This window comes from Mustela erminea, chromosome 3 (assembly GCF_009829155.1).
Source record: "Mustela erminea isolate mMusErm1 chromosome 3, mMusErm1.Pri, whole genome shotgun sequence".
NCBI lineage: Eukaryota > Metazoa > Chordata > Mammalia > Carnivora > Mustelidae > Mustela > Mustela erminea.
This window is the reverse complement of record NC_045616.1, coordinates 87,317,785-87,345,765: the sequence shown is the minus strand read 5'-3', so window position 1 is coordinate 87,345,765 and position 27,981 is coordinate 87,317,785. Positions and strand designations below refer to the sequence as shown.

The 27,981-nt window shown below is 53.8% G+C and overlaps 1 protein-coding gene across 1 annotated transcript in view; it reads right to left on the bottom strand.

The window, feature by feature from the left end:
- Window positions 1–27,981, bottom strand: part of NRG2 (neuregulin 2) — a 175,680-nt gene that overhangs the window by 30,343 nt on the left and 117,356 nt on the right. The window contains 1 exon segment of the mRNA XM_032336550.1: window positions 4,860–5,031. Coding sequence (XP_032192441.1) covers window positions 4,860–5,031 — 172 coding nt within the window.

The following is a 27,981-nucleotide window of genomic DNA, read 5'->3' as shown; positions in this document are numbered from 1 at the left end:
CCCACAGAGCCACAGCGGCTGCGCAGGGGGGACCAGAAGTAGATTTTGGGCTCCAGGTGGAATGCTGAGTCCCCTGAGCTGGAGGGAGACCTGGGGGGCTCAGGAGAGCATGGGGTAGAGCTAGAAGCTGCACGTATTTTCTTAATCTGTGAATCCTCCTGTCCACTTTTCCAGGGCTAGACCTTCTTTGGAGCCTTTTTCAGGGGGAGGAAGGTGGGGGTCTCTTAAGGAAGTCATGTGGCTACCTCTCTCCTTTCAGCGTCCCTTCCCAGGCTCAGTGTCCCCCTCAAAACAGGGCAGCCACTGCCTCACCAGTTACCTCAGCCTTCCCTTCGAAGTGGCAGCCCGCCGCTCTAGATACGGAAGGCCTGTTCCCAGGGACCTGGGCAGGGCCCCTGAGCTAACGGGCTTGCATGGCACCTGCCCAGCCTCCTAGTTCCAACCCGTGGCTCCCCGCCCTTCACCTTAGCCCTGCCACTCGGGGTACTCTGTGGCTTCTCCCAGGGGCTTTAACTTCTGACTTCTGTGTGCTGGAAGCTTGGATCTCTCAGGGAAACAAATAGTTCCTGCTCCAGATGGCCTGACTTGATCCTCCTGGCTAACCTGGAGATGGACAGGCAGTACAGATGGGAAAGCAGTCCTAAAGGGGCTTCTGGACTTGTGCAAGGAGACCTGGCAAGGCAGAAGCAGAGCTGGATGAGGAGCTGGAGTTGGTGAGGACATGGGTCCCTCAGGGGCCCATGGACTACCTCCAGGGCCAGAGGCTGGGGGCCTAGCCCCCTCCATGAAGGGCTTTGCACCCTGTCCCTGCATGCTGAGAGTTGCGGGGCCAGACCTGGGCAGGGACTCTGGGCTGTAAGTGACTTGAGGGCACCAGGCCCTAGTTCTTTTCTTCTTTCCAAAGACCCTGCCAATCCTCTCCTTCCTTCCCAGGGTTTCTCTGTACCTGCCCCGGGATGCTTGGCCTCTGAGGGGGGTCTACTCACACCTCCCGTCCTTCCCTCTGCCCCAGTGCTATTCAGGGGCCCCTGTGAGCTCTGGATAAATCTCAGTACTCAAGCCTGGGCCCCAGGGGGAACAAGAAGTAGCATGAAAACTTCTTTACATGATGTAACCTCCTCTTTTTAGTCCCAAAGTAAGACACCAGATTCCCAGAATATGTGTAGTGTGTTGGAGGGGTGGTGGAACAGGAGGTAGGGTGGTCCAGCTGCTGTTGCCCTAAGCCCAGGGACAAAAAATAGAGCCATGACAGTGACAGGAGGACAGGGGAGGCAAGGCTGTGCTGTGGGTGTGGGAGCCAGAGGACTGGCCCCTATCCCCACTGGGGCTGTGCTTTGGGAACCTGTTTCCCAGCTCACTGCTGCCTCGAGCCAGGTTGGGGGGCTCTTCCCAGACCTCCTTACTCCAAGATCCTCCAAAGGACGGTCCATGGGGTGCTCTTGTCAACAGGCCCTGTTGCTCTGGCGATGTCTTCACTAATGTTTCAGCCACAGCTGTCTGACTGCTGCATCCCTTCAGCCCTCCCCAGCACAAGCCAGTCTCTATCTCCTTGACCTGCTGGTATCTGTCTCCAACCCTCTTCTGTCAATTCAAGTTTATTCTCCTCATTAAACAGATTCCCGGAGGTCCCCCTGGCTAAAACAGCATCTCCTTCCTGGCTTCAGCCTAATCTGATGCCACGAAGCCTGGCAGTGCCAGGACCAGGCTTCTCTCATTTCTTGGCCAGCAATTCCCTGACACTAGAGGAGCTAAGAGCAGGGGACCCCCTGAGGGTCACAGGGTCAAGGGAGGGGGACACAGAGCCACCCTCATCCCCCGCAGCTGAATTCACAGGTGCTCCCCTTATACCACATCCCAGGTAGCAGGAAAGGTGGAGTTAGGCTTGCAGATATCTGGAGGGATAAAGGCTGGAAATGGAAGGAAGGTCTTCCCACCTATGGTGTGTGAGACCGGTGGAAAGTCAGTCCAGGGCTTGGGGAGAGGCCCTCTCCTCTGAGGAGCTGGCAAGGGGTAAGAGTGGACAGAAACCATGGGGCCTCGGTTTGCTGGCTGTAGGCACCTTTGTTTCTCAGCCAGGTGGTGATCTGGCCAGTGCCGGGGGCGGGGCTGGGATAGACTTGCAGAAGAGATCCTGGGGTCAGAGCTGCAGGGAAGGGGCTCTCTGGGACTCTCAGGCCTGAAGGAGTGGGGGCTGCTACCTTCTCTTGTCGCTCCTAGCTCTGGTTGGAAAGCCTGAGTGTCCGGGACTCTCTCCCATCTTCCTGGTGGGCCTGATGCCCACTTGCCACACTAACTGAGGCCTGGCCCTGCAACGGCTGCCCCTCCCCAGCTTCCTCAGCCAGGTTCCTGCTGGCAGGGGTGGCATCTGGGCAGCTGCATCCTCTGCCTGTCCATGCATTTTCCTTGGGGCCTACCTCCCGCTGCCTGCCTGAGGGGCCTGTTCCAGCTTGCCCCTCATAAATAAGGGAACATGTGGTTCTGCAGGGGAGGGCCCCGTGCTTGGGGCTTGGGGCAGCTGGTTCTCTTCTGGCATGGGGTGGCTTGGGCGAGACACCTCAGTGTGGCAGCCCCAGGGAATGGCAGCCCCTGCTGGGGGAGGCGGCCTCGGCAGACCGAGGGCCAGGTCAAGAGGGAGCATGGCCGGGCAGATGGAGTGCTAGGATGGCCAGAGAGCAAGCTGTAGCGTGGGTGGAAGGAAAGAGAAGATTCCGCCAGCACCTGCCGAGCCAGGTGAAGTGTGTGTGTGTGGAGATGGCAGCCTTCTTGGCCGCCGCAAGGGAATCCGAAGTCCTCTATCATGGCTCACTTGTCCACCCTATCAACTCACTGCTGGGAAACCAGGGGCTGGATAGGTGGATGGAGGAAGTTTCAGGGGTGCAGCAAATGGGACCAGGCCCTAATAGGAAGAGAGTGGCGGGGACACTCCAGGCTCCTAGGGATCCCCAGTACCCAGGAGAGAAAGACCTGACCAGGCCCTGTTTCTGGACCAGGTAACCCATTTGTCAGGTGAGACTGAGGCTTAACCATGACAGCAACTGGCTCAAAGTCTAGGTCAACCCAAGGAGGGTGCCCTGTGTAGTCCCAGTGTCACCCTATACCCAGGAGTAGAGAGCTAGTCCTGCAAGAGTTTCATTAATTCAACACTGAATGCAGATGTCTGCCAGGCCACACAGGGCAGAAGGGTGTGCATGGGCGGCATCCAGCCTCCGAGGCCCTCTCATGCTCCAGGGACAGACAACCTCCTCCGAAATGCAACGGAACCATGTCCAAGGCACTGTGAGTGGGACCATAGGAGCTGCCTGGAGGGTTCAGGAAGGTATTCCAGAGAATACATTTAATCTGGGCCTGGAGAGCTTTGCTAGGGCAGCAGGGAGCTGCTAGCATGGGGAACAGCTTGGGCCCAAGTCTGGGATCATGAAAGGAACAGACCAGGGATCAGGAACACTGAGGGGTTGGGGAACAGCATGGCAGTGACTCAGAGGAAGAGGGGATATACGTCTATGTTAGAAAGATCTCCCCTGCCAGGATCACAGGGATTGGCAGGCCTCTAGAACAGTCGGCAAAACTGGGTGGATAAGGCACTTTTTTTTTTTTTAAGAAAGGGTGGAGGCATCCACCACCTTCTGTATTGTATCTATAAGCTAGACTAGAAGCTCTGTGAGGGAAGGGAGGGACCAAATTTAGTTTCTGGGGTAAGCCCAGCCCCTGGCAGAGGACCTGGCTTGCAGCTGATGTCCCATATGCACATGTTACGTACAGCGAACTCACAAAGGGACCTGCGGCCCAGGAAGAGTGGGAATGGCCAAGAGTGGGACAGCAGAGGAAAAGCAGCTGGAGTCAGGAGGGCAGATAAGAACATGCGGGGCAGAGGCAGAAGGCAGGGTGTCTTCTGATGGCGGGGATGTCATGGGGGCTGATGCCAGGCTGTAGGCCGTCTGGTTCTGCCACCGCTGAGAGGGGAGACAGGAGGGTGCGGCAGGGCTAGAAAGCATGCCAGGGAGAGGCTAGACTGGGGCATATGGCTCAGAGCTGTCTGGGGACATATCCCTGCCGGGAGCTAGTGCGTAGCTGGCAGCACTAAAGACAATCTTATCAGCTAGAAGAGGGTGAAATTACCCACAAGTGGAGGGGGAGGGAGCAGAGAAGGGAAGCCCCCAAGACAGGAAAGTTCTAGCACTGCTGGAGTGGTTACAAGCACAAAAGTTCCAGAAGAAGGGAGGGGACACAGAGACAGTGGCCCCAGGCCAGTGGCTGCAGAGAGGCCTGGATGCCCGGGGCTATGAAGCTCTGAGGTTGCCAGGGTCTCTCAAGAGCCACAGCCACGGGCAGCGGGCAGCGGAGGGGTGTCATTAGAGGGCAGAGACCAGCAGGGCAGAGAGCCGTGGATGACGACAGGGAGGAGTCAGCGGACCCTGTGTAATGGTGGAGGGGAGAAGCAGGAAGGGCAGCAACTGGGGGAGGGACAGGCACGGTGATGGGAGGGAACGCTTTCATAAGGGAAGTGATGAGAGAGAGTTGGTGGTAGAGGAAGGCTGAAGTCCTCTCTCGTGACTTCCCAGATGCATCCTGGAGTCATCTCCCACCAAACATTGTCAAATGGTGGGCTTTTAGGCCCGAAGGCAGACCCTTTGAGAAGTTTTAGGGCCAAGAGGGGACTTCCACAGGGAAAGCTGTATTTGATGATCAAATTGCCTTCAACCATCCAGAGACCTTCCCATTAAGCATCTATATCCTGCAGGACACTGGGCCACCATAACCAAAGGGACCCAGAGGTGCAGGGAGGAATGGGTGTGGTCAGGAAGGGGGACAGGAACTAGCCCCCCCTTTTCAGGGAGGAGGGAGAGAGGTGCGTCCCTCACCTGCCATTGCCGTACTTGATGCGAATGTCGCGGCTGCGGTTGAGCTCCTTGCCATCCTTGAACCAGCGGTAGGAGGGCTGAGGGTTGCCCGCTGCGGCCTCGCACTTCAGTGACTGCTTCTCACCCACCTGCCCCGTCTGGCTTTTCATCTTCTTCAGCTTGGGCCGGGTGGCTGTGGGGAACAAGGCAGGAAGGTCAGTATAGAGGTAGGACGCATTGCCAGGCGTGTGCAGTGGAGGGAGGGCACGGGGTTATTTCTTCTTCAGTCAGCAGTCACAGAGGGTCTGCAATGATGTCAGTGTGGCTATGACCTATGGGGCTTCCTTCATGCCTGGAATGACACTAGGAGCTTTCTATACATTAGCTTATGAAAAAAATCCATGGCCTCACTGCAGGGATGAAATCCCTTTACAGATGGGGAAAACTAAGGCTCAGAATGGTGCAGCCACTTTCTCAGGGTGCACTGGGATTCGAATCCAGGTGCCCTTGACTTTGGGGCTCATGCTCTAACTCCTATCCCAGATGCCCAGGTCTATGTTGGGTCTGGAGGACACAGGAGGACCAAGAGGACAGAGTTCCTGCCCCCAGAAAGTTCAGGTCGGCAGGAGAGCTACAATCTGGCACTAACATCATTGCATGCTACACGGAGGCCTGGAGGTGCTGAAACCAAGAGGAGTGACCCCAATGCAGGCTGGGGGAAGAGTGGCCTGAGCTAAGAGTGGAAGAATGTGTAAAGTGCTAGAAGGGATAGGAAGGCAGGTGAGCAGGGGTCTGGGGGAGAAGGCCTGGGGCTCCACTGGGGGGACACCAGCCCAACTAGGGCTTCAGGCCTGCAAATGCCAAGCCGAGAGGCTTCTCCTACTTTTCTTACACAGGATTCTATTTCTACTAGCCCAGATCTCCCATGCCTCATCTCCTCACTCCCCTCCACACAATAACCTAAAAAAGGGGGGTGGGGGAAGTTCTCTGTTCTCAGGAAGGTAAGGGCCAGCCTGTGTTCTCTGCTGAGGTATGTAATAATTTCCACCAGGACAGTCCTTTATAGGTTACACAATGCCTTCTGCATGCTCTCATTCAGTCCCTAAGCTCTGTGAGGCAAGGGTCATTGCAGACATCAATGGGGAAGATGAGACTCAGAGGTTAAGAAACTTGCCCCAGGTCACACAGCCAGGCAGCCAGGCAGCCACAGACCTGGGACGGAAGCCCAGGTATCTGCGTTTGCAGCACGTCAGGCCCAGAGTGGGCTGTGTCTGCTTTTGCAGCCTGTGTCTCTTTTTGGGGAACAGAGAACATAACTGAAATTCCTCCAATAGCAGAAACCAGGGTCTGTTGGGCCAGGGAGCTGTCTGGGGACCGAATGGTCCCGTCTCGGCCAACTCTGGATGAAGGCAGCCAAGAGGGCCTGGCTTTTGCTAGGGCTCCCACACTGAACCTACCCCTGAACGGCTGCTTGTAAGCAGGCAGGAGATGGGAGTGGGGTGCTCGGGTGGCGAGAGCAGGAGAAAGGGCTCCAGAAGCTTCAAACATGATATTATACAGTGCTTGTGAAAGGATTCTGTTCATTTTAGAAAACTTAAAAATACAGACAGATAAAAGAAAACAAAATCATCCACCATCCTGGTACTCAGAAGTACGGTACACGCACGTACACATGCAGTGTAAATAAAGGGGCTCAGCATTGGTAACATATTTCTTTTGTTTAATGAAAGAAATGTAAACCTTTGAGCTTGGCATTAACTAGTAATGACAGCATTTCCCAAACCAAATTTTACAGGACGTGAATATCCAGAGAGATGATAATAGACGTTACTTGAGAAAAGGGTTCCATGAGCAAACCAGTTTGGGGAATGGTGGGGAACAGAGTTAAAGACGTATCATCGCTGACTTTGGGATGATTCCCCAAGCAAGGGTTTTAGAACCTTTTTCCTCAAATTTCCACAGGTTTCCTCAGAACCTGTGGTAGCATTTCAAGGAAATAAAGTCACGTGGAAAAGCTCTGTAACATAACTTATGGGTGCGAGTACACATAAATACACCTTTCGATAATATCTTCAAAGAATTCAAAATTCAAGAAGTAGGTATAAGAAGGGTATAAGGCTTGAGAAACCAGTCTCCCTCTAACTTCTGACCACAGTCACATTGGGGCCTTTGCAGGAGGCAACCGATATTATCAGTTGCATTTCTATCATTTCAGTAGACCTTCTATGTATATGCATAAGCCCCAAGTGTACACACACACACACACACACACACACACACACACACATTTCTTATTTTTCATGGTTGCATACTATTCCTTTATCAGCCCCAGAATCAGAACCAGTTGACAGAACCAATTCCGATCCTGGCATATTCAGCGTGTTTTCTCCCCACTGCCACCTCATTATAAATGGGCCCAGCCCTGCCCAGCATATATATGCAGCGTGCCTGTCATGTGCACGCAGCGCTCACCCTTCGCACACATCCGGCGTGTCCTGCCGGAGGGGCAGTGTGGCTCTTGACTCAGACCGTCCAGATTCAAATCCAGGCTTCGCTATTCATTAGCTTAGTGTCCTCGGGTCACTGACCTAATCCTTCTGTGCCTCGGTTTCCTCACCTCGGAAATACTGGTGATAATAATAGCTCTTCTCTCACAGGAGGATGGCTGTGAGCAGTGCACGAGACAACGCATGTAAACTCTGGCTTGCACAGAGCATTTAGCAAAGGTTAGCTATTACTGTTTATTACCATCCACAATAATTTCCTAGGGCACTCTTCCTAAAAGGGGAATGGCTGCATCAAAAGGGCATGCGATCTTCCTCAGCTTTCAACGGTGCCAAATTGCCTTCTGGAAAAGGTTGCACCAGTCTGCACTCCCACCCGTGAATGGCAGTGCCTGTTTTTTCCACACCTTCACTAACATGAGGTGTTATCACATATTTAATCTTCGCCAATTAGCTAGGCAAAAGATAACGTCTCTTTGTTGTTGTAGTTTGCGTTTATTTGATTCCTGGGGAGGCTGACCACTTTTCATAAATGTATTGGCTCATTGTATTTCTTCTATTTGAACTGTCTGTTCATGTCTGTACTGTTTCTCTACTGGGTGCTCATCTTAGTGATCCATAAGGGTTTTTTTTTTTTTTTTTTTTGTAAATATTAAGGCTATTAACCTTCTGCTCTCTATATTTTCCCCAATTACCTGCTGCTTACAGTTTTCAATGCTGATTTGGGGGTATGTTTTTGGACACCCAGAGGTTTTATGTGTATTAACCTAAGTGTGACTGACGTCCCGCGTCAGTATCCTTGTCCTTTACCTACACCACTCTCTCCTTCATCTGCTTGCTCTGGGGTCCCTAGTTACTTCTTATCAATAGTTCTTCCTTTTGTTTGCTTTTTTAAAATTTTATTTATCAGAACAAGAGCAAGCACAAGCAGGCAGAGGGAGAAGCAGGCTCCCTGCGGAGCAAGGAGCCAGATGTGGGGCTCGATCCCAGGATCTTGAGATCATGACCCGAGCCAAAGGCAGCCGCTTAACTGGCTGAGCCACCCAGGCACCCCTCCTTATCAATAGTTCTTAACCTTAGATGCTACTGAGAACCACAAAGGAAGCTTTAAAAACTTCTGTAGGTGCCTGGAACATCTAGATGTTCTGAAGCAGAACCTGTAAAAGCGGGTCTGGGTGTGTGAGCTTTAGAAACATATATAACATAAAGGAATGCACACTTCTTGTCAGTATATAGCTCAATGACTGGCTCAACGACCAATAAAAACCTCTTCATGGGTGGCTTTTCTCTAAAGTTGGGTTGATACCTAGTGATCTAACAACCTCTTGGTTAATTGGTGACCTCCAACTAGTCTCCTCCTCATCATGAACTGGGGACAGTGCTCTTCTCAATTTCTAGGGTACCTACCCCCACTGCATGGGGAGTGTTGACCTTTCTTGCAGTTCTGACACAAGGGGGCCTCCTGCCCTCCACCCACCAGGTGGAAGAAATGGTGGTCACTCTACTACCTTGTTTCCTGACATGAGTCCTGGTATGATACTATGCACCGAGCCGGGGGCCACTGCTCATGGTGGCAGTGATGGGGAGGGAGTGCGGACATACAGGCTGATCCCAGACACAGCAGGCATAAGCCCATGTTAGGGGGCCTGAGGAGACGGGGGCTCCAGAGGCATTCCCTGTGACCAAAGGGAAATCCGGGACTGCATTTCAGATCACACTCTGTGTAGGGAGAATTCTGTGTGACCTGATAGCCATTTCTTGATCGTCTCCTCACTCACTTCAGAACAACCCCACCTGATTTACTTGTTCCTCGTTTGTTCATTCATTCAACCTATGGCATGCCGGGCACTGTTGTGGACCCAGAGTATACAGTAGTGAAGAAGACAGATAAGATTCCTGCTCTTAGAGAACCTGAGTTTTAGTGAGGAGAGACAAGAGCAAATGATCAATAGGGACTATGAGGCAGTAATAAGCAGCTAGATAAAGGCCTTGAGGTGAGAATGAGCTTGGTGAGCTCAAGGGCTAAAAGAGGCTCATGTGGCTGGAAGATTCTAGAAGGCAGTGGGAGTGTGAGGGGAGCCTGGAGGGGTAGGCCCAGTGATAGATGTGGAGCTGTGTGAGCCAGGGCAAGAAATCTGGATGTTTTGCCCCTTTTTTCTTTCTTTCTCTCTTTCTCTCTTTCTTCCTTCCTTCCTTCCTTCCTTCCTTCCTTCCTTTCTTTCTTTCTTTCTTCTTCTTCTTTTTCTTCTTCTTTTTTCCACTTATGTGCTTACTAGAAAAGTTTAAATTACATATTTGTGTTGCATTATATTCCTATTCAACAGGACTGGCCTAAAGGATGAAAAAATAAAAATAACCATACATTTGAATCATGCCATGTTCTTTACAAAGTCTTCTTTTGCATCTATTAACAGTTCCTCTCGCCAGACTCATCTAAGATACTAAAAACCATGCCTCCCGCTCTAACAGTGTCTAGTCTTGGTCTCTGTTCACAGAAATCTAAGTTCACAGCTCTCTGAAAGCCAAACACAGGCTTTTTGAAAGGGAATAGGACTGAGAATAGGCTGTGTGTTTTTGTTGTTGTTTTGGTGGGTTTTTTTGGTTTGTTTTTTTGTTTTTGTTTTGTATCAGGCAAGTCCCTTGAGGGGGAGCGGAAGTGTCTCAGGGAGCAAGAAAGAGAAGACCCTTGAGGTGGCAGTCACAACAATACCCAGAGGACCTCAGCACCCTCACTTCTGGGCCCAGAGCCTCCTTAGGCTTTCTATGTGAAGGGTACAGACAAGCTCCCCAGGATGGCCCGGATTGGTCTGGTAGGTGGGGTGGGAAGACCTCAGAGGCTTATAAGTCGGGGAATGACCTGACCTTACTCTGTGCATTTTAAGGTCATTCTTACATGCTGAGCCACCATGACTTCTCCCACAGTGGCTCCCAGCCACTGGATCCAGTACCAGCCCCTGGGGACACCCCGGACAGCAGACCTTTGAGGATGTGGAGATGGTGCTTACAGATCCTAAGATGTGAGCAGTCCAGCTCTTTGACTTCTGCCGGGGTACTCTCTCTGAGCTGGGTCTGGGATTGTCTGGGTCTCTTTGATGGGCCAGGGCCCAGAATGTAATGCTAGTGTGAGGCATGAAGATCACTGTACCATGTCCCACGAGTGTCTTGGGGCAGAGGTAAAACAAGCAGAGGAACAGGCTTCCTGGGATGGAGGGATTTGTCAGGACAAGAGCTGGATCAACCCTAGTGGGCAGAAGTTCGCCGCAAGTCAGTTGACATGCATTTACTGAGTGCCTACTGTATGCCAGGTTCAGTGCTTTGTCCCAGACAGAAATGATCTGGCCATGTATGATGCAGCCTCTCCCACCCCTCAAGGAGTTTAGTTTGTCCCTCTCTGTTACTGTTTTGTTACATAAGAAATACATTTTTGTTGTAGAAAAATTATACAAGTCAGGAAAAAGCACATTTAAATCCAGTTACCATGGGGGGTGGTGGTGGGGGGGAAACACTGTCAACATTTTCAAATGTCTCCTGCAAGGCTTTTCTAAAATGTTTTATATCCTACCCTTTAGTAAATATATTGTAAAAACGTTCTCCTGAATCTAGAAATACAAATCTAAATCATTTTAATGTCCATATCCTGTCTCATCATTCCAATGAATTGGTTAGGTCGTCTCTAACATCATCTAATATTAACAAGACTGCAATAAACTTCTCTACAAATTCAGCTTCGTAGCCAAAGTGAAGAGCCCCAGTCTGGAGGGTCTGTATCTCCCCACACAGAGAAGGGACTCACAAAGGCCCCTCAGCACACAGGAGAGAACCCAGGTGCGAGATGTCAAGCAGAAGGAAGAGGAAGATCTGTGCACATGAGAAGGGGGTCCCATGACTGTCACTGATACCCTGCTTGTCTGTGGCTGCTCCTTCCCCACAGGTGGAAAGGCATGCAGCAAGATGATGGCCTGGGTGGCTGTTGGGCAACCCTCCCTTTACCTCCCCTCAGGTCTCCTCCTCAGACCCAGTCCTCTCTGTTGAGCAACCCCGCTCCCCGAGAGCTCCTCAGCCATCTAGCTCCCTTCATCCTGGCACAGTGCCCACCTGAGCAGCAGGACTAGGGCTCTCTGGAGGGGGTTCCTGGGGACCTCTCTTTTGGCAGCTCTATAACACTATGAGGAAGATCTATAAAGGATGACCCAGATTACCACAGAAACTCTCCCTTGGAGATAGGTCCTGTAAACCTTCAGACAGACCTCCACAGTTGTCGCAAGCTGGGCTCCCCATGGGGTGTCCGGTGGCTCCTGCTTCCTTATCCCCTGATGCCAAGCCAGGGCATCTAGGCTGTATCTGTCTGAGAGGGAATCCCCACCAAGCATCCTGCTGAAGATAACAATAGCAAGAACAACCAGGGCTGCTCCTTTCCCACATCCCGGCCCTGAGGCCAGGAGGTACCGCTGCTGCCAGCAGCTTGACCTCATTCCTCTCGGCAGTGGGCGGTGGGCGCGGAGCCTGTTGAGATCTGAGAGCAAGACAGACGCCCAGGACAGAGCCAGGCAGCCCAGCTGGGGAGGACCTGGCCCGGCCTCCCTCCCAGCAACCAGGGGCCAGGGGCAGTGGACTCTTGAAAGGGTTAATGATCCTCCCTTCATGACTAAGGCTGAGCAGTCCCCTTTGCAGGGCAACTCCTGGAGACAAGGCGGCCAGCCTGCCTGGCATCAAAGTCTCCCACCGGCATGCTGCTGGCGGGCTCCAGGCTCGCCCCCTCCCCACCCCTCTCCTACCCATAAAGTGACTGCAGCCTATCGGAGGTTAATTACAGACTCCAAGTTCAAATGGGAAAGAAAAGAACAACTGAAAACACAGCTGGTTTAAGTGGGCACAGAGGCCTTCTCTGTGAAACGGGCAGCAAGGTACCCTCCCCATGGCCTGCAGAAGAGTTATTCAGACTCACGGGGCCAGGCCTCCTAAAGGCCGATTACACCTTGCCAGGCCTCCTGGCTTTCCCCCCACCCTCCTCAGCCGCATTTCCTCAGCCTGATGCCTGGGCTTGCCCTGCCCTATTCTCACAATCATCCAACAAATATCCACCTCCAACAATCCTTCTGATGTACCAGGCCCCCACCTGACATCAGGGATACGGTGCTGAGCAAGGCAACATGGCACCCACCCTTGGCTCGGGCTCTGCCTACCATTCAGGGTTCTGCTGACACTGGCAGGGGACCGAGCCTCACATGGGACCATTTCCCTGCATCGGTGAGAAGCAGCCCAGACCTGTTGGGCTTTTAGCTCTACACCTGGCACCACAGCTACAAGGTAGAGGACAGAGGCCAGGGCCAGCTGGGGACGGGAGCTAAGAGGGGAGGCAGACCCTGCTCCAGGAAGGTGGGTACAGAGGAAGGGGGAGGGAAGGGGGAGGAGGAGAGAGAACTTGGGAGCTCCAATACCCACAGAAACCATTCCTGCCTTAGAGGTTCTCCTGCCCACCCAGAAGCTCCCATCCACTGACACCCAAACCCTATAACAAGCCTGGCCTGACCCTGAGGGCCAATGCTATGGCCACCTCCGCTCCCCGCTGCCAGCGACACTGGCTTCCTTGGGGTCCTGCCAAGGCAGAAATGGTTAGCTCCTGGAGTCAGGCAGGTACGTGCCGCAGTTCCTCGTATGGGCTGCGACGCGGGCACGTGAACAGTAGAGATGGGGGACTGAAGGGATGTCACTGACGTCTGGGGGACACTGCACAGGGTCACAGGGCGGAGGCATCCATTGTGGAGCAGCGTCTGCTACTCCGCACAGACATGAGGTCTCTCTGGGTTCTTCCCAGTCCTTGGGGCGCAGGCCCCAGACACCCAGAGCTGGCACATCAACAGAGGAAAGGGTGGCAGCTGGGGACACTGCACCTCAGCTCTTTGTCCCCGTCTCCCGATTTTCTAGCTTCTGCCCTTAGGTGAGTGATTTAGCCTCTCTGGGCCGCAGCTGACTCATCTGTAAACTGCTTCCTGCCCGCTTTAGAAGAAGGGAGGAAGAGAAAGCTCTCTGTGGAGGAGATGGAAGTTTCTTACCATTGTCACCCCTTCCACTGCTGGGGGCAGAAGGACGGACAGAGCAGAGACGACATCCCTGGAAGGCCTTTACATGTGCCCAAACTGTTTAATCTCCCCACTGGGGAAGGCTGGGCTCTGGGCCCAAGTGCTGGGCCCAACCCAGAAGCCGTGGGGTGGGGGGTGGGGGCGCCTGCAGCTGCTCCACGGGGCCGCCCCTTGCTCAGGGAACCCAGGGTGAGAGCCAAGGAGGAGATCCCAGGGCCCCGATCCCCTTCAGGAAGGGCCTGCCCTTCCCACCTCCTCAGCCTGGCTGGAGAAAGATGTTTCTGAAGCTCTAGGTCACAAGGAAGTGGAGTGGGGGTAGAGAGAGGGGAGGCAGCTCACAGACCAACTTCTCAGACTGGGACACCCGCAAAGTCGCAGGCTGATCTCAGGGCCGCTTTCTGAGGGCTCTGCCAGGCTCATTAGTAAGAAAAAGCAACATCTTTGTATTAAAGCAAATAGACACAGGATGGGGATTTTTGAAGATGAAATAAAAAGAATTCTAAGAAACACTGGCTTTCAGGGGAAAGGTCCTGGTAGGCATGATCCAAGAAAGGCACAGATGGGCCCATGCACTCGGCAAAGGCAGATACCACAGTGGGTGCAGGCCGGGGGGTCACCAAGGCCCAGCCGCCTCCCTTGCAAGTCCATCCACATGCCTGGAGAGCCTGTGATAGGCACTCTGGGGTCTTGGAGGGCTGAGATGCAGGGCCTGTGGTCCAGGCTAATGAGAGAGGGGGGTTTGGAAGGGACTCACCCCAAAATGAGCAACTCTCTGGATAGTCACTGGCTCAAACAGAGCATGTGGGAAACAAGTTTCCCATCTCTCCCAGGACCACGCTTTCTCCTAGGTCTCTTCCAGTCATCTGTGACAACTTGTCATCTGTGACAACTGTGTTTCTCTTGACTTTCCCCACAGGCTAAGACCATTCGCCGTCCACCAAGCCTCTTATCCTCCTCACCCTTCCTCGTCTACCTGGTCCTGCTTCAGCTCCCACCAGCCCCAGTACCAATCTACTAAGAGTGGACATAGTCACCTCTATGGTGGGCCTCTTTACCATTCCAAAACCTGCCTTGGCTCCATGATGTCTGTAGAAGAAAGGCTATCTGCCTGCCCTCCCTTTGGGGGAAGCTTGCTGGGTCAGCGTGTGGGCCCCCTTCCCATACACACCTGTGTGCTTTTCCTTCACCACTTCTCTTCAGAAATGGTATATTCCAGGCAAACCAAATCACTGGCCGCTCCCCAAATATGCCTATTCTCTGCTCCGCCTGCCTCCGCGCCCTCTGCTTCTCCCCCACCATCCCATACCCCCGCCACAAGCACAGCTCAGAGTGTCAGACACACAGCCATGGGGTCACACTGGTCTCGGTTACGTCCTGGCTCTGCCCAGTGTCTTGTGTAGCTAGTAAAGTGACTCAGCCTCTCCGAGCCTTTATTTCCTTGTCTATGAAAAAGGTACCCTCCCGCCTACCTCTTGGGACTGCGGCTGGAAAGAAATGGGGTTCAAGTCTCTCAAGAAGTGCACAGCACAGTACTGGGAATAGAGAGCTCCCTAACTGGCTGCTCTTCTTAATCTAGAAGCCTAAGGTTCTCCCCGGGAGCCACTGTCCTCCTCTAAACCACCCAGCCAGGAGCAATCTCCGCCTCACACAGGCTCCCCCAGCATCTCCTACCCTGTTGGAGACTCGCTCTATCCCTGGCATCTGGCACCGAGCAGGTGCTCGCGGGCCGAATGAGTGAATGAATGACGTAGGGCCTACTGTGACTGCTGGTGATTCACAGTGGCCCTGAACGAGGCTGCTGCAAGCACTCAGGGGGAGCATGGGGTCCCTCTGTAGCCCATCTTAGAGCCCTTTCCCACCCAACACTGCTCCCTGACTCTGCCCTCTCCTTCCCCCTCAGCCCAGACAAGTGTCTGCCCTAGGATAGCAGAGCAGGTGATGAGGTGGGGACTACACCAAGGACTATACTTGCTCGGCCCACCAAGCTGCCCAACCACTGAGGGGCCCCTGGCCACAGGTGGGAGGCTGCCCTCAAATAAGAGAGGGGCCGGAAGGGTCTCCTTGTACAGGAGTGAAAGGGCTCGGGAATGTTCTCCTTCATTCCTGCACTCGGGTATGAACTGGACACTTGGCATATGTCCTGTGCTGAGGGTCAAGCTGACGTGATCTTGGCCCTGGGGGAGAGTCCGCTGACTTGGCCCACGCAGCAGACACAGAGTCCGCTGACTTGGATGGGCACTGTGACGGGGAGGTGCTGGGGGCAAACAGAGAGGCTGCCCGTCTCCCTCCCTCCTCATCTTGGGGCAGGATGTGTTCTGTGGAGAAAGCAAAGCTGAAGGATGACAGGAGTTAGGCCGAAGAAGGGAAATGGTGCTCCAGGCAAAGGGAATGAAAGGTTCAAGGGACTGGGGCAGGAGACCACAGCACACTCCAGGAACTATGAGAAATTCTTTCTGACTGGATCACCATAGGTGAGCATGGAGACATGAGGCCACAGCGGGCCAGGGAGAGGGTGGCACCTCACAAAGCTGTTGCTCTCCCTCTTGGCCTGAAGCCACCAAACTCTTCGCCTCATTGGGGTGCGGACTTCTCTCTCGGGGCCTCATTTTCCCCCATTTGTACAGTGAAGGGACTGTACCATGAGCTCAGATCCAACCTCACCTGACTGCCCCAGAAGCTGCAGATAAGACTATTTCAGATAAGTCTAAACTCCCCAGCCTTACCTTCAGCGAACCCACTGCTGGGCCCTCCTGGTCTCTCCCTCCCATACACCATGTAGGGTGGCATATCCTCAGGACTCTATGTTATTTCCCAGTATCCTCTGTTCTGCACATTTGTTCAAGGGGTTTCCTTAGCCCAAAGGCCCAGCTCTTCAGAGCCTTCCTCCTTTTAATCTTTCAAAGTCTACTGAAACCCCACCTCTTCCAGGAAGCTTCCCAGATTGCTCTGATGGGAATGAGTCTCTCATCTCTATTCTGTGTCAGTCCTGGCCGGGGGCATTCTTGCAACAGTAGTTTGGTCTGTCCACAACTACCTTGGCCCACAAGGCGGTGGGTGACCCATTTCCCAAGGATAGCCTATAGCCCCCAAGCATGAAGCCTGGCATTGATACATTGGTTCAACACCCGTGGGCCCAACAGTTTCCCTCCGGGGTGGCTCTGCTCCAGGAGGCTAGCCACCCAGCTCCATCCGTGGTTCCCATACTTTAGCATCATCACAGTCAACTAGAGGATTTGCTAAAATACACATACTGGCCCCCCAACCCTGCAGTTTCTGTTTCGGTAGGCCAGAGGTGAGACCCCAGAATTTGCATTTCTAGCAAGTTCCCAGTTTATGCCTTAAATCAGGCTCCTGCTGAGCTAAACATTGACCTTTGGCACAAGGGACTCAATAGAACCAGAAAACTACCCAGACTTGTGACAGATCTAGCTAGACTCTCTCTGGTGGCCTGGGGGTGTGACCTCAGGGCTGTCCCCCTATGTTGGTGCTCCACGGTTCCTGTTCATACCTTACTATCACAGTCCCACTGTGAGCTCACGTCGAGAACAGGGCCTCAACCCGCTCATCTTTGATCCCCCTAAACCCTGCCCAAGAGCCCAAGAAGTTCATACCCAACCAGCTGATGTGAGGGGAAGGACCTGCTCCTATAAGTGAACAAACAGGGCATTCTATGCGCCTCACTGGTATTTCTGGAGGGACACAAACTGTTAGAGCCCAGGGACAAGTGACATGTGCATGGAGAGGCAGGATAGGGGGCAGACCTGGACCTGGTGACCCTGCCACTAATTCATGGCCATATCCCAGGCAAGTCATGAACTCTTCTGCCTTAGTTTTCTCATTGGTAAAGTGGGGACGATAAAATAATACCTAGACTTCATAGAAGCAGTCCTGGCACATGGTATGTGCTCAGTGCATGAAGGCTGCTCCTCCTTTCCCCCCAGTGCAGGTTGGCCATGGACATGATTCCCCCCAACCCTTGGAAAGCCCTGTCTCACCCTGCTGAATTCCTCCTCCCATCCACACTCTGCTCAAATGGCACCTCTTTTGGGAAGCCCTCTCTATACCCTTCCAGGAGGGCCATTTATTCTCCCCATCACACACGGTACATTTTTCTGGCTTAACGCGTGGTTCTGATCGCAGGTGTTTGTGTCAAGAGCCGTCTGAGCTTGCTGAGGGCAGAGACCAAGATTCGTTCACAGAGTAGGAGCTAGGTGGAAGTTTGCGGAACTGAATTTATAAAACGGAGTGAATGTACATGCACTTTGTAGAGTTACCGCGGGGCCGGGACCTGGAAGTCCTGGTAAATGCTTATGCCCAGGTAGGGATGGAGGAAGACAGGTATATACTGTACTTGACTCTCCTAAGTTATTATTTTTTTTAAGAAACTGCATTTTTAAAAAGATTATTTGTCAAAGAGACCAAGAGCATGAGGGGAGGGAGGCAGCAGAGGGAGACAGAAGTAGTCTTCTGCTGAGCAGGGAGTCCAATGGGGGACTCCATCCCAGGACTCTGGGATCACAACCTGAGCTGAAGACATACGCTTAACCAACTGAGCCACCCCGGCACCCCTGACTCTGATAAATGACTCTTACAAATGGTGGGCAACAGGCTCAGAAATGGTGGGAAAACACAATGGGAATATGATTCTGATGGGCTCCAGGTCTCAAGTTTTGGCAATGTTTTGCCAGCTTCTTAAAAAAAAAAAAAAAGTAAATAAACAACCCTCTCTCTTCTCTGCCAGCGGTCCTTTCAGGCAAGCCTTGTGGGCTGGAGAGCAGAGGAAGGCAGACAGGTGGGTGGGGTGCATCAGGCATGGGTATCCACACTGGGAAGCTCACCTCCAGCCTGGGCTGGGGCTCGCCCATGTGGGGCCAGCCCTTCCTCCCGCACACATTTCATTCTGGCACCACTCCAGGTCAGGGCTGTCCTGACTTGGCCCTCCAGCTCTTGCCCTGAGGGCAGAGGGCAGTAGCTGGGGTCCCTTGGGGATTCCTGCCAATATCTGTGTCCAAGGACCTCTGCTGCCCACGAAGCTGCGGCTGCTTCCTCCAGCAGCCAGCTCATGGAGTCCACACAGGTCAGAAGGGACTAGCTCCTCCTTCTCAAAGGGAGAACATCCCTTGTGTGTGCAGTCTGAAGCCCTCAGTCTGATTTTACTTTCCCAGACCTAGTGGCCACCCAGCTCCCCCACCCCAGGTGACTCACTGCCCTCCTCCAACCTCGGTGCTGCCAGTATCTCTGTCCCCTCGTCCCCCCCCTGCTGAGTTCCTGAGACCTGGGCTGAGGGCTGATGAGTCCTGGTCTGTAAACTGCTTTGAGCTGTCAGGATGAAAGAGCGCTGGCAAGTACAAAGTCACTCTCTGCTTGTTGTTATTGATCCTAACGAACTCCCCGGTGCCAGGAAGCCACAGCCAGAATGTGAGGCAAACACTGAGCCCCAGAGTGGCAGGAGGACCACTCTATGTGCCTGGCCAGCAGGGTCAGCCTGGGGCTGAGGCCAGAGGTGGAGACGGCCAGACCGACCATGAGATGCGGCACATCACCACCTGTGGGCATGCCACCACCTCTGACCTGACCCTTGACAGCCTAAAGAGTAGCCTGCTCTAGAACTCTGGGTGCTGTTTTTTTGCCACAGGCAGGAGATGAGAAAGATGAGAAAGACCTTGCAAGGATTTCTTCATGCCCATTCAAATGAGATGTTGGGAGTTCTCAGCTGGTGATGCTAATTCACCTTCATATTCCAGGACACCCAGACCAAAGTGTGGCCCCTGGCCTCTTGTGGGCAGACATGATTTCCCAATTCATGGGGAGCTCAATGGAGGGGACATTTCCACCCATCCCTGACTGGCCTTTTAAGGGGCACCCAGAAAAGGCCGGTGACTTGGAGTCTAATCCCCAAGCCCTTCTTCAAAACCAGATAGCATTTTCAGGGCTGATCAGTTTCTATGGGGGCTGGCTCCTCTTCCACCTCAATCTCGCAGCTCTCCTCCCTTGGGCTTCTCAGAGGCACAGGGCTTGAGGCCTGAGGCTCTGGTCTCGCCATGGAGAGAAAGCACAAGTTGAGAGCAGAGCCCATTTCCAGGGGCCCAGGTGGAGGGCAGGCAGTGCCTGGGGTCACACAGAGGTAGAGCAGGGGGCAGACCCCAGGTACAAGAGTTTATGACCCATCCCCCAATACTGCTGCCAGGGCTGGCATGGGTCATGCCAGCAGCCCCCTCCTCAATCCCCAAGGGCAAAAGGAAATGGGGGGAACTGTCCCAGGTGAAGGATACCAGGTTCAGCCCTACTAACTCTCACTGAGTCACACCTGCAGCTCAGCAGGCACTCCTGCATTGAGGGAGAAGAAAAGTCTACCCCCCCATGCTGGCCTATGTGTGTGTGTGTCTGGGGGACTCCCCCTGCTGTTTGCCAAGAAGGAGATGGAGGCTGCTGGTTGGTGGGGGGGAGGGTGGGAAGCCAATTAATTAACACCACCTCCTCTTTCTTCCTTTCTCCCTCCCACTTTCCAGATCCCACCCCAACCCCACCCTGCCATCTAAGCTGAAGATTTTAGTGGATAACTTGCTCACACTCTCCATGTATGCACCTTCTAGACTTTCAACCAACTGTGGCCCCACCCTGGCTACCCAGTGCCCATGTCCTCCACTACTGGCATGCTCTGACCATGCACTAAGAGAGCCCTGCAGCCTCAGATGGGCCTGGAGGGGAACTGTGAGGGTGACTTCCAGTTCTATAGGCCACTGTTGACTTAAGCACTGATTCTACTGGGTTTGAAATCAGACCCCCTAGACACATCATGGACTTAAGACCATTGTTTCTCACCGACATGGTACTTTCTCTTGATACCTTGTTTTGGAGCATGACCCTACCCCATAGCTTCCCCCTTCCAAAGTGTCCCAGGTCTCCAAAGTCCCTCTAGCCCAGGCCTTGGTTCTGTTTGGTATCTGCTCACCAGCCAGCTGCATGAAGGAAGGCATTCTGAAGAGCAGGCTTCCCACTGGGAAGCGGGGAATAACATGAAGCAGAGAAGAAAAAAGCAGGAAAGATTATAGTGAGACATCAAGAAGGACTTTCTCACAGGGGCAGAAGGTTCTGGAAGAGATCACTGAGAGGTCTGTGGAACCTCCTATTCATAGTCCACTCTCCCACTGCCCTAATGTGTACTCTACCCTTGGTAGTAGGAGTTCTCATTTCCCTGGCACTACTACTCACCCACTGAAGCCCATCAAGTGGTTTCCTTGACATTGGGAAGGTGTCCTTAACCAGTCAGCCTTCTGAGCTGCCCATGATAGGATGTGCTTGGGGTTGGCGGGGTGTAGGTGGGTGGGTGGGAGAAAAATGGGTGGCTCACTGAGTCACATCCTTAAATTTTGACCCTGAAAATAGGCACCCTGACTTTCTTCAGGTCTCAGATTGGAAGCTAATCCCACATTACACGTGCCCAGCTTAAGCTGACCTACACACTACTTAGGACACACACCAGCAGTGTCCATTTCCTTACGATGGACTCCTAGACACAGTTGCCTAGTGGAGATGGGCAGAAAGCCATTCTTTCTTTCTTCCTTTCTTTTTAAAGATTTATGCATTTGAGGGAGAGAGAAAGTGTGAGTGTGGGGGGTGGTTGGGCAGAGGGAGGGGGGAGAGAGAATCCCAAGCAGACTCCCCACTGAACATGGACCCTGATGCAGAGCCCTGATTCCACAACCCCAAGACTATGACCTGAGCCAAAATCAAGAGTAGGAGCCCTAAATGAGACACCCAGGTGCCCTAAGGGGTGTTCTTTCTAAAGAAAGCACAGCCCTGGCCTTTAAATTTCGCTAGCTCCTAATTAACTACCAGGCTGAAGGCAAAGTTTGACTCCTGGGCTCTCCTTAACAAAGAGACCTCAGAGACTTTCTTGCCACAGCTCCTGCCGCATTATATAGAAGTTCAGAAAAGGAAAGAGATTTGGCCATATCCTCAACCACCACTGAAGCCTCCCAACTCCCAGACCAGTGCCCTCTGTGGGATCTTTCCTCCTTTACCCTGTAGCTGCTCTGGGAGGGCATCAATGTGAGAGCACAGGGCTCTTTGCTCACCCAGGACACCTTCTCCACTCCCTCCCTGGGGACAGAACCCCTAGGCATGAGAGAGTACTCCTGAAAACCAGAGAGAGACAAATGCCTGGTCCCTGGTCCAGTTCTGGGAGCAATGTCAGCCACAAAGGCCTGGCTCCCTACTTCCTACAGCTCGCCAGCTGAACAGGGCATCCCCTCTGAGTCTCCAGAGCTGGCAGGCGCTGCTGCCCTTGCTCCAATGGCTGAGGAGAACTCACGGAGGTGTGGCACATGGGTGGGAGTGCTCCCAGAGCATACTCGGAGGTCGGAGAGGCAGTGACAGCTCCCTCAGCGCTCGGAGCCATGCCAGGCCAGGCCCCTTGTCTACTGGTCCGCTTTCCTATCCGTGCCCCCAGCTCCATCCTGCCGCTCACTCAGGGCTCCGCATCTGCAGGCGGGTCCCCGGAGGGGGGCAGCCCCTCTCCGCCGCCCCTTGGTCCGGACGCAGCGGCCAGGCGACAGGCGCGCACAGCCACCCCCAGACCCCGGGCGCGCAATCCCATGCCCACCTGGCCGCGGAGTCTTGCTCGCCCGCAAGCACTCACGCTCCTTCGGTGCCTGTCACCTGGGCGGCGCTCGCACAGCTCCAGACTCGCCAGCGAGGAGCTGGGGGCGGGTGAGCAAGTGGCAGGTTTCTCCCAGTGAAACGGGCTTTCTGGGAGCATCGAGGTGCCCTACCTTTCTCCCCGGGTTCAGGCTCTTGCTCCCGCTCCCGCTCCCGCTCCCGCTTCTTCCCCTCTCGGTGCTTCTTGCCGCGGCCTCGGCCCCTCCTCCTGGACTCCGACATTCTGCCCGGGGTCCCAAGCGGTGGGACGCACGCGAGGCTAGTACGGCCTCGGCTCTCCGCTGGCGCGCTGCGCCCCCGCTGCCTGCAGCCCCAGTGCCCGAGCGCGGAGCCTTTCTTATAGGGCGGTCACACCCTCCGGGGGAGGGGAGCAGCCAGCCTTAACTCTTCCCCTCCCGCGCCCGCCGTCCGCGGCCCCCCCTCCAATCGTGCGGGCTACAGGGGGCGGCGGACAGCCGGGTCTGGACCCTGGACCCCCTCCTCGGGGCGCCGAGCGAGGTAGGATCGGTGCCCAAACAGAGCGCCACAGACCTCGCCACCAAGGACCGGAATCAGCTGGGGGGGGGGGGCAGGGGTGCCGAGCCAAGATTGGTGAGGAGGGAGTAGAGATCTCCTAGTAAGGGCCAGGCTAAGGACAGCATGGGGCTGGGAAGACCGCCAGAGTAGGGGCCAGGGAGGGGCCAAAATGAAGCCCACTGGCCACCCGGGTAAGGTAGGACCCACTCTTGATTCTTGCAGTCTTTCTCCCCGGCCTTGAGCTCCGCCCCCCCAGCCCCCGACCTAGTGTCCTGTAGGCAGTTTGCCTGTGCCTCCTCATCCCTGAAGCTCTGGCCTCAACCCCATGGGATACCACCATCTGGGGGAGTAATTTTTATGCGCAGCTGCGGGAGTCTGCGTCCCCGAGCCCCTCCCAGCCAAGGCGGGCTGCAGCCTGAAGCAACCTGGGCGCACCAGGTGGCGGGTAGCCCCCCTCCCACACACACACTGACAGCCCAGGCAGCCAGCACTAGCTGGCTCCTCTCTTCCAGGCCTGTAGAGGTGAGTTCAGACCCCAAGAGCCCTCCACCCCCCAACCCTCCACCTCCCACAAGCCACTGGGCAAGAGCTGCCAGAAAGGACAGCGTCCTGGCTCCAGCCTGGGTGTGGTGCTGAAAGGGTTACACAGCAAAGGCTCTCCCTCTTCTGGCTCCCAGAAAGCCTGAGCCTGCGGTTTGCCTGCCTCTCTCTGCCTGAGGTGTCCCCTTACAGCCATCCCAACTGGAATCCGAGTCAAAGATCATCTCAGCCACTCCTCTGCCTCATCGGGACAGGGTCCCAAGGCTTCTCTGGAGTGTCCTCCTTAGGAGAGCCTGGAGCAAGCTAGGGCTCTGGGTCAAGGCCAAGGACTGGTGGGTGGGGGGGTTCCAAGGCTGGGAGTGGGTGCTGGCCAGACCTTTAGGCCAAGCTGAGGATAAGCTAGTGGACAGAGAAACAGAGAAGATCGAGGCAATGGAGGCAATGGCCCTGCAGAAGGCTGATCTCTGGTGCTCTTGGGGCCTCGAGCCTGTCCCACTGGGGCCAGTTGTGGAGAGACCAAGTAGAAGAGCAATCCCCTCTCCCAAGGTAGCACTCATCTTGATTCCTTTTAGTATGGCTCCCTGTGAGGTGGGCGGTGAGGGGTCCTGGGCAGAGTCCAAACCCAGGTTTTATTCCTGCTCCAAACCTCTGTTTATTCAGCTTCTAAAATGGCACTCCTATCCACCCCTCCCCAGCCAAGCACCACCGCCTCAGTTCGCTCCCTCCTCTTGTCCTACACACTTTGATCTCCTTGCTTGAAGTCTTGCCTCCTCCAGGCCTTCAGACAGAGCTTTCCAAAACCCAAGCCAGATCACTCACTACTACCTGCAGGTTCAACCCAAGCTCCTTACGGTGCTGGGAGTCCTACTGCACTGGGCCCCAGCTCACAGACTTGAGCCCCGAATCCTATGCCCCAGCCACATTTACCTACAAGGCCTACACACTACCCAGTCTCCTCTCTTACCTTTGCACGTACTAATCTCTCTGCCCAGGATGGTCTTCCCCCTTTTTGGTCTGGCCAACCTCTCTATTCATTTATTTAGCAGATATGCAGTAAGGCTTACTATGTTTCAGGCACAGTGCTGGGGATTGGCAGTGAGCAAGACAGACCTGGGCCGGCTGACACACAGGTTCCGGTCTTGGTAGGGGAAAGACCAACAACTAATGACATAAAGAGCAAATTAATTAAACTTTGTGTTAAATATTATGGGGACATACGCAACAAACATATCTCGATATTGACATATGGGTCCTACAGAGGAAACGGGGCAGTGAGAGAAGGTTTCCCTTAGGAAGCATTTAAATTGGGAATCGAAGAATGATGAAGAGTTGGCTGGACTCAGGGGAAGAGCATTCCTGGTCAAAGCAACACCACATCCAGGGCTGTGGGGTGGGAAGGAGCATTCTTGCTGTTGTAACACAAAAAGGTAGTTAGTGTGCTGAGGGGTGTTTGTGTTGGGGAGGGGGGCGTGTGGCACACACAGAGGGAAAGGAACCTGGAGAGGAGGCAAGCAGTGGTTAGATCAAATAAGACAGTGTAGGCTCATTAAAAACAACAACAACAACAACAACAAAACCAAACCCTGGGCATGCAATGGGTTTTATCCTAAGAGGAATGTTCTGCTACCACAAGCTTTTAGCAGGGTGGGAGAGGTCAATGATCAGCTTTTCTGTTTCCTTAGTAATGTTCGAGTGTCTTTGCAAGAACACATCACTTTGCATTGGTCTTTATGACCTCTGTCTCTCCCACCGGAGTCAGGCCCCTTTAGGGCTGGGAGCCCAGCGCCTGGCACCTGGTAGGAGGGCATTACGTCCCTGGGGGACAGATGAGTGACCCATCCTGCTAGTGAAGAATGGCCAAGGGTGACAGCAAGACAAAATGGCCCAAGTGAAATGCACAGGCCAGAGGGAGATAACTTCTCCTGCGTAGAGCTTTCCTGGCAGTCCAAGACAGCTCATGGCTTTGTATCAGTGCATGCTGAGAGTCAGAAAAGCCGTGGTAATTTGGGACGCCTGGGTGGCACAGTCGGTTAAGTGTCCATCTCTGGATTTCAGCTTGGGTCATGATCTCAGGGTTGTGAGACCCAGACTTGAGACGCCTCTGCACACAGCACCGAGTCTGCTTGAGATTCTCTGTCTCCCTCTGCCCCTCCTACTCTTGTTCTCTATCTCTCTCTCATGGAAATAAATAAATATTTAAAAAAAGAAAAAGAAAAAGAAAAGAAAAGACCATGGTACTTCAAAGGGAGCACAAGCACAAGCTAGGGTGTCCAGATTCTGTGCTGCGGGAGGGCGTGTAACTTGAGGAAGGTCTCTCAGCAGGGGAGGATTTCAAGTAGACGATACTGGCAGAGCCTCCGAGGGTGCGTTCCCTGGGCACAGGCTCAGGAGACCATGTGCAGAGCATGTTTATGTTAGGAAATGACGGGAGCTGCTGCTGCTGAACACAGCAAACACTTTCTGGACACGTGGTGTCCACCAGAACTCAGGGCAGAGTGCTAAGCATGTTATACACTCCTCTCTTGTATTCCCAACACCCCTGTGAGGTAGATTCACTTCTCTCCCAGTTTTCTGAAGAGGAAACCAAGACTAGGGCTGACGAGATTATTCATTCAGAGTCTCCTATGACGGGAAAGCTGCTGAGTAAGACTCGCCCCACAGTAGCCACCTCCCTGGGGCCCATGCCTTGGTCATTACCCTGTCCGGCTTGTGCAGAGGCAGAGATCTGCTCACTCTGCCTGCCAGGCTGATGCTTTTGGACTATTAGGAGATCCTGGTACTTCACTGATGATTTTTTTTTGAGCCAGGAAGGGGTGTGTGTGTTAGACAAATGAATCTGACTGGTGTGTGCAGGATGGATGGAAAGGGGAAGAGACTGGGGAGGCAAGGGAGCCAGTTAAGCAGCTCAACCATTCGAACCCTCTGGAGAGCCTACTATGTACCAGGCCATGACCCTCATGAGGGGCAGTCAGGTAAGGAGGACCCGAAGCACGGCATAAGGGAGTGAGAACAGCAGTAGTAAGAGCAGCTAACATTACATGCTTAGCATATACTTCTTTGTGATAGCACTATGATGGGAGTCTACAGGTATCCCCATTTTGCAGATAAGGAAACAGGTACAGATCACTTAAGTAGTTTTTATTTGTCCAGTTTGAACAACGAGTAAGCGGCAGGGCGCAATTAGGAACCTATGCATTTATGTCCCTAGAGCCCATTCCCCTAAGCACGGGTCCGTGGTTTTGCTCAACAGGTTGAGGAGAGGGGCAGAGAGTAGAAAAAGGGCTCCTCAGGGCCAGCCACTGGCCTCAGGACCCGCACAGTCCCAACAGGCCGAGGCTCAGTGCCAAGGTCACAGGCAGGTGGAGGGCGCCACACGGTACCACGATGCATGCGTGCCCCTGCAGAAGAGGCAGCTAGGGGGAAGAATGACAGCAGGCACGCAGAGCGTCCCCAGCCTGGACTGGAATGACCCAGAGAGAACCCCTTCCTCCTCCCACAGGTTGTGCAGTGCTCTGCACAGTGTCCTATGGGAGGGAGCTGAAGCCTGGATGGGCCCAGAGACCACAGCGCCCAGAGAAGAACCCTCTCCCTGACCCTGGTTTCACAATGAGACACTAATAGTAACATAACAAGTTAATTCAATTCCTGTAAGGAGCAAAAACACAATGTTTAACTGGCTTACAAACTTTTTTCCTTTCTAACGTTTTCCCCTCTACTTTGAGGCTGTGCCATGGGCAAACTTTGAAGTTTAGGAAAGTTTAGACTTGTTTGAGTCATGTGCAAAAATGCCTTTGAGTGAAAAGAGGAAAAGAAAAAAAAAAAACAAACACCCTACGTTACCCTTACCCCCACCTAAGACTCTGGGGCTCCAAGAGGATTACCTGTACGTTTTCCTGAAAAGGGGTCTTGGAACCAAGCTGGGCTTTGCCCCTTCCCTTTGGACCCATTGCTCAGGTGGGAATCCTCCAGAAGCAAGTCAGTAACCCCAGGTTGGAGAGACCTCAAAGCAGTCCTTTAAAGACCAGCCCCTGCCCCAGGGAAAGTCATCCCTGAGCGATCCCAGAGCCACAGCATGTTGGTCCTGGGGGTTAAAAACCCTTGGAGATGAGGCCACCCTCACCGCAGCCAACCCCCGCCCCCCCACCCCGACCCCGTGTCTCCAAGTCACGAGGCTCCTGAGGCTCCTCTCTGTCACTCCCCACCCAGTGAGGCTGCCAGAGGAGGAAATAGATCAATATGCCACTCCCTGTAGGACCAGAGAAATCCCCGCTCCCTGGGGGATTATGCAAGGCCTGGGAAGCCCATTACTGCCAGTGACTAGGATGTCACAGTCCCCTGGCTGGAGCCCCGCATGCCCCAGGGAGCAAGCGAGGGCCAGTCCCTACTCACCAGGCCTGGAGTGCCTCTTGCAGAAGCTGCGCTCTGGCCCTAGCTTCAGCATTCCTGTAACTTCAGCAACCCCTGATGGATTTCTTCTCCTTCCCACAAGTTCGCTCGTGTCTCCCTCTCCCTCACACAGCCTGAGAACACGGCAACCAAAAAGAAGGGGGCTGCAAGGTCTGGACAAGAAGGGCTGGGTTGGATGCTAGGACATCAGTTTTGCCCCTGAAATTAGGTTAACCTGAACAGATCACTTTCTATACCAGGGACTCAAGCTACACAATGAGAAATGTCCCTAGATCCCTCCGTCCAGCAGCCCAGGAAGGCCGTAAGAATCAAGGTAACTGAAGGAGTAATGGGCTCGAGATCCTTGGAGAAGAGCTCTTGATTGCTGGGCATGAATGCCTCTGGAGCTGAAACACAGACCTGGACAGTCCCCTCAGAATTGTGCCTACCTGCTCA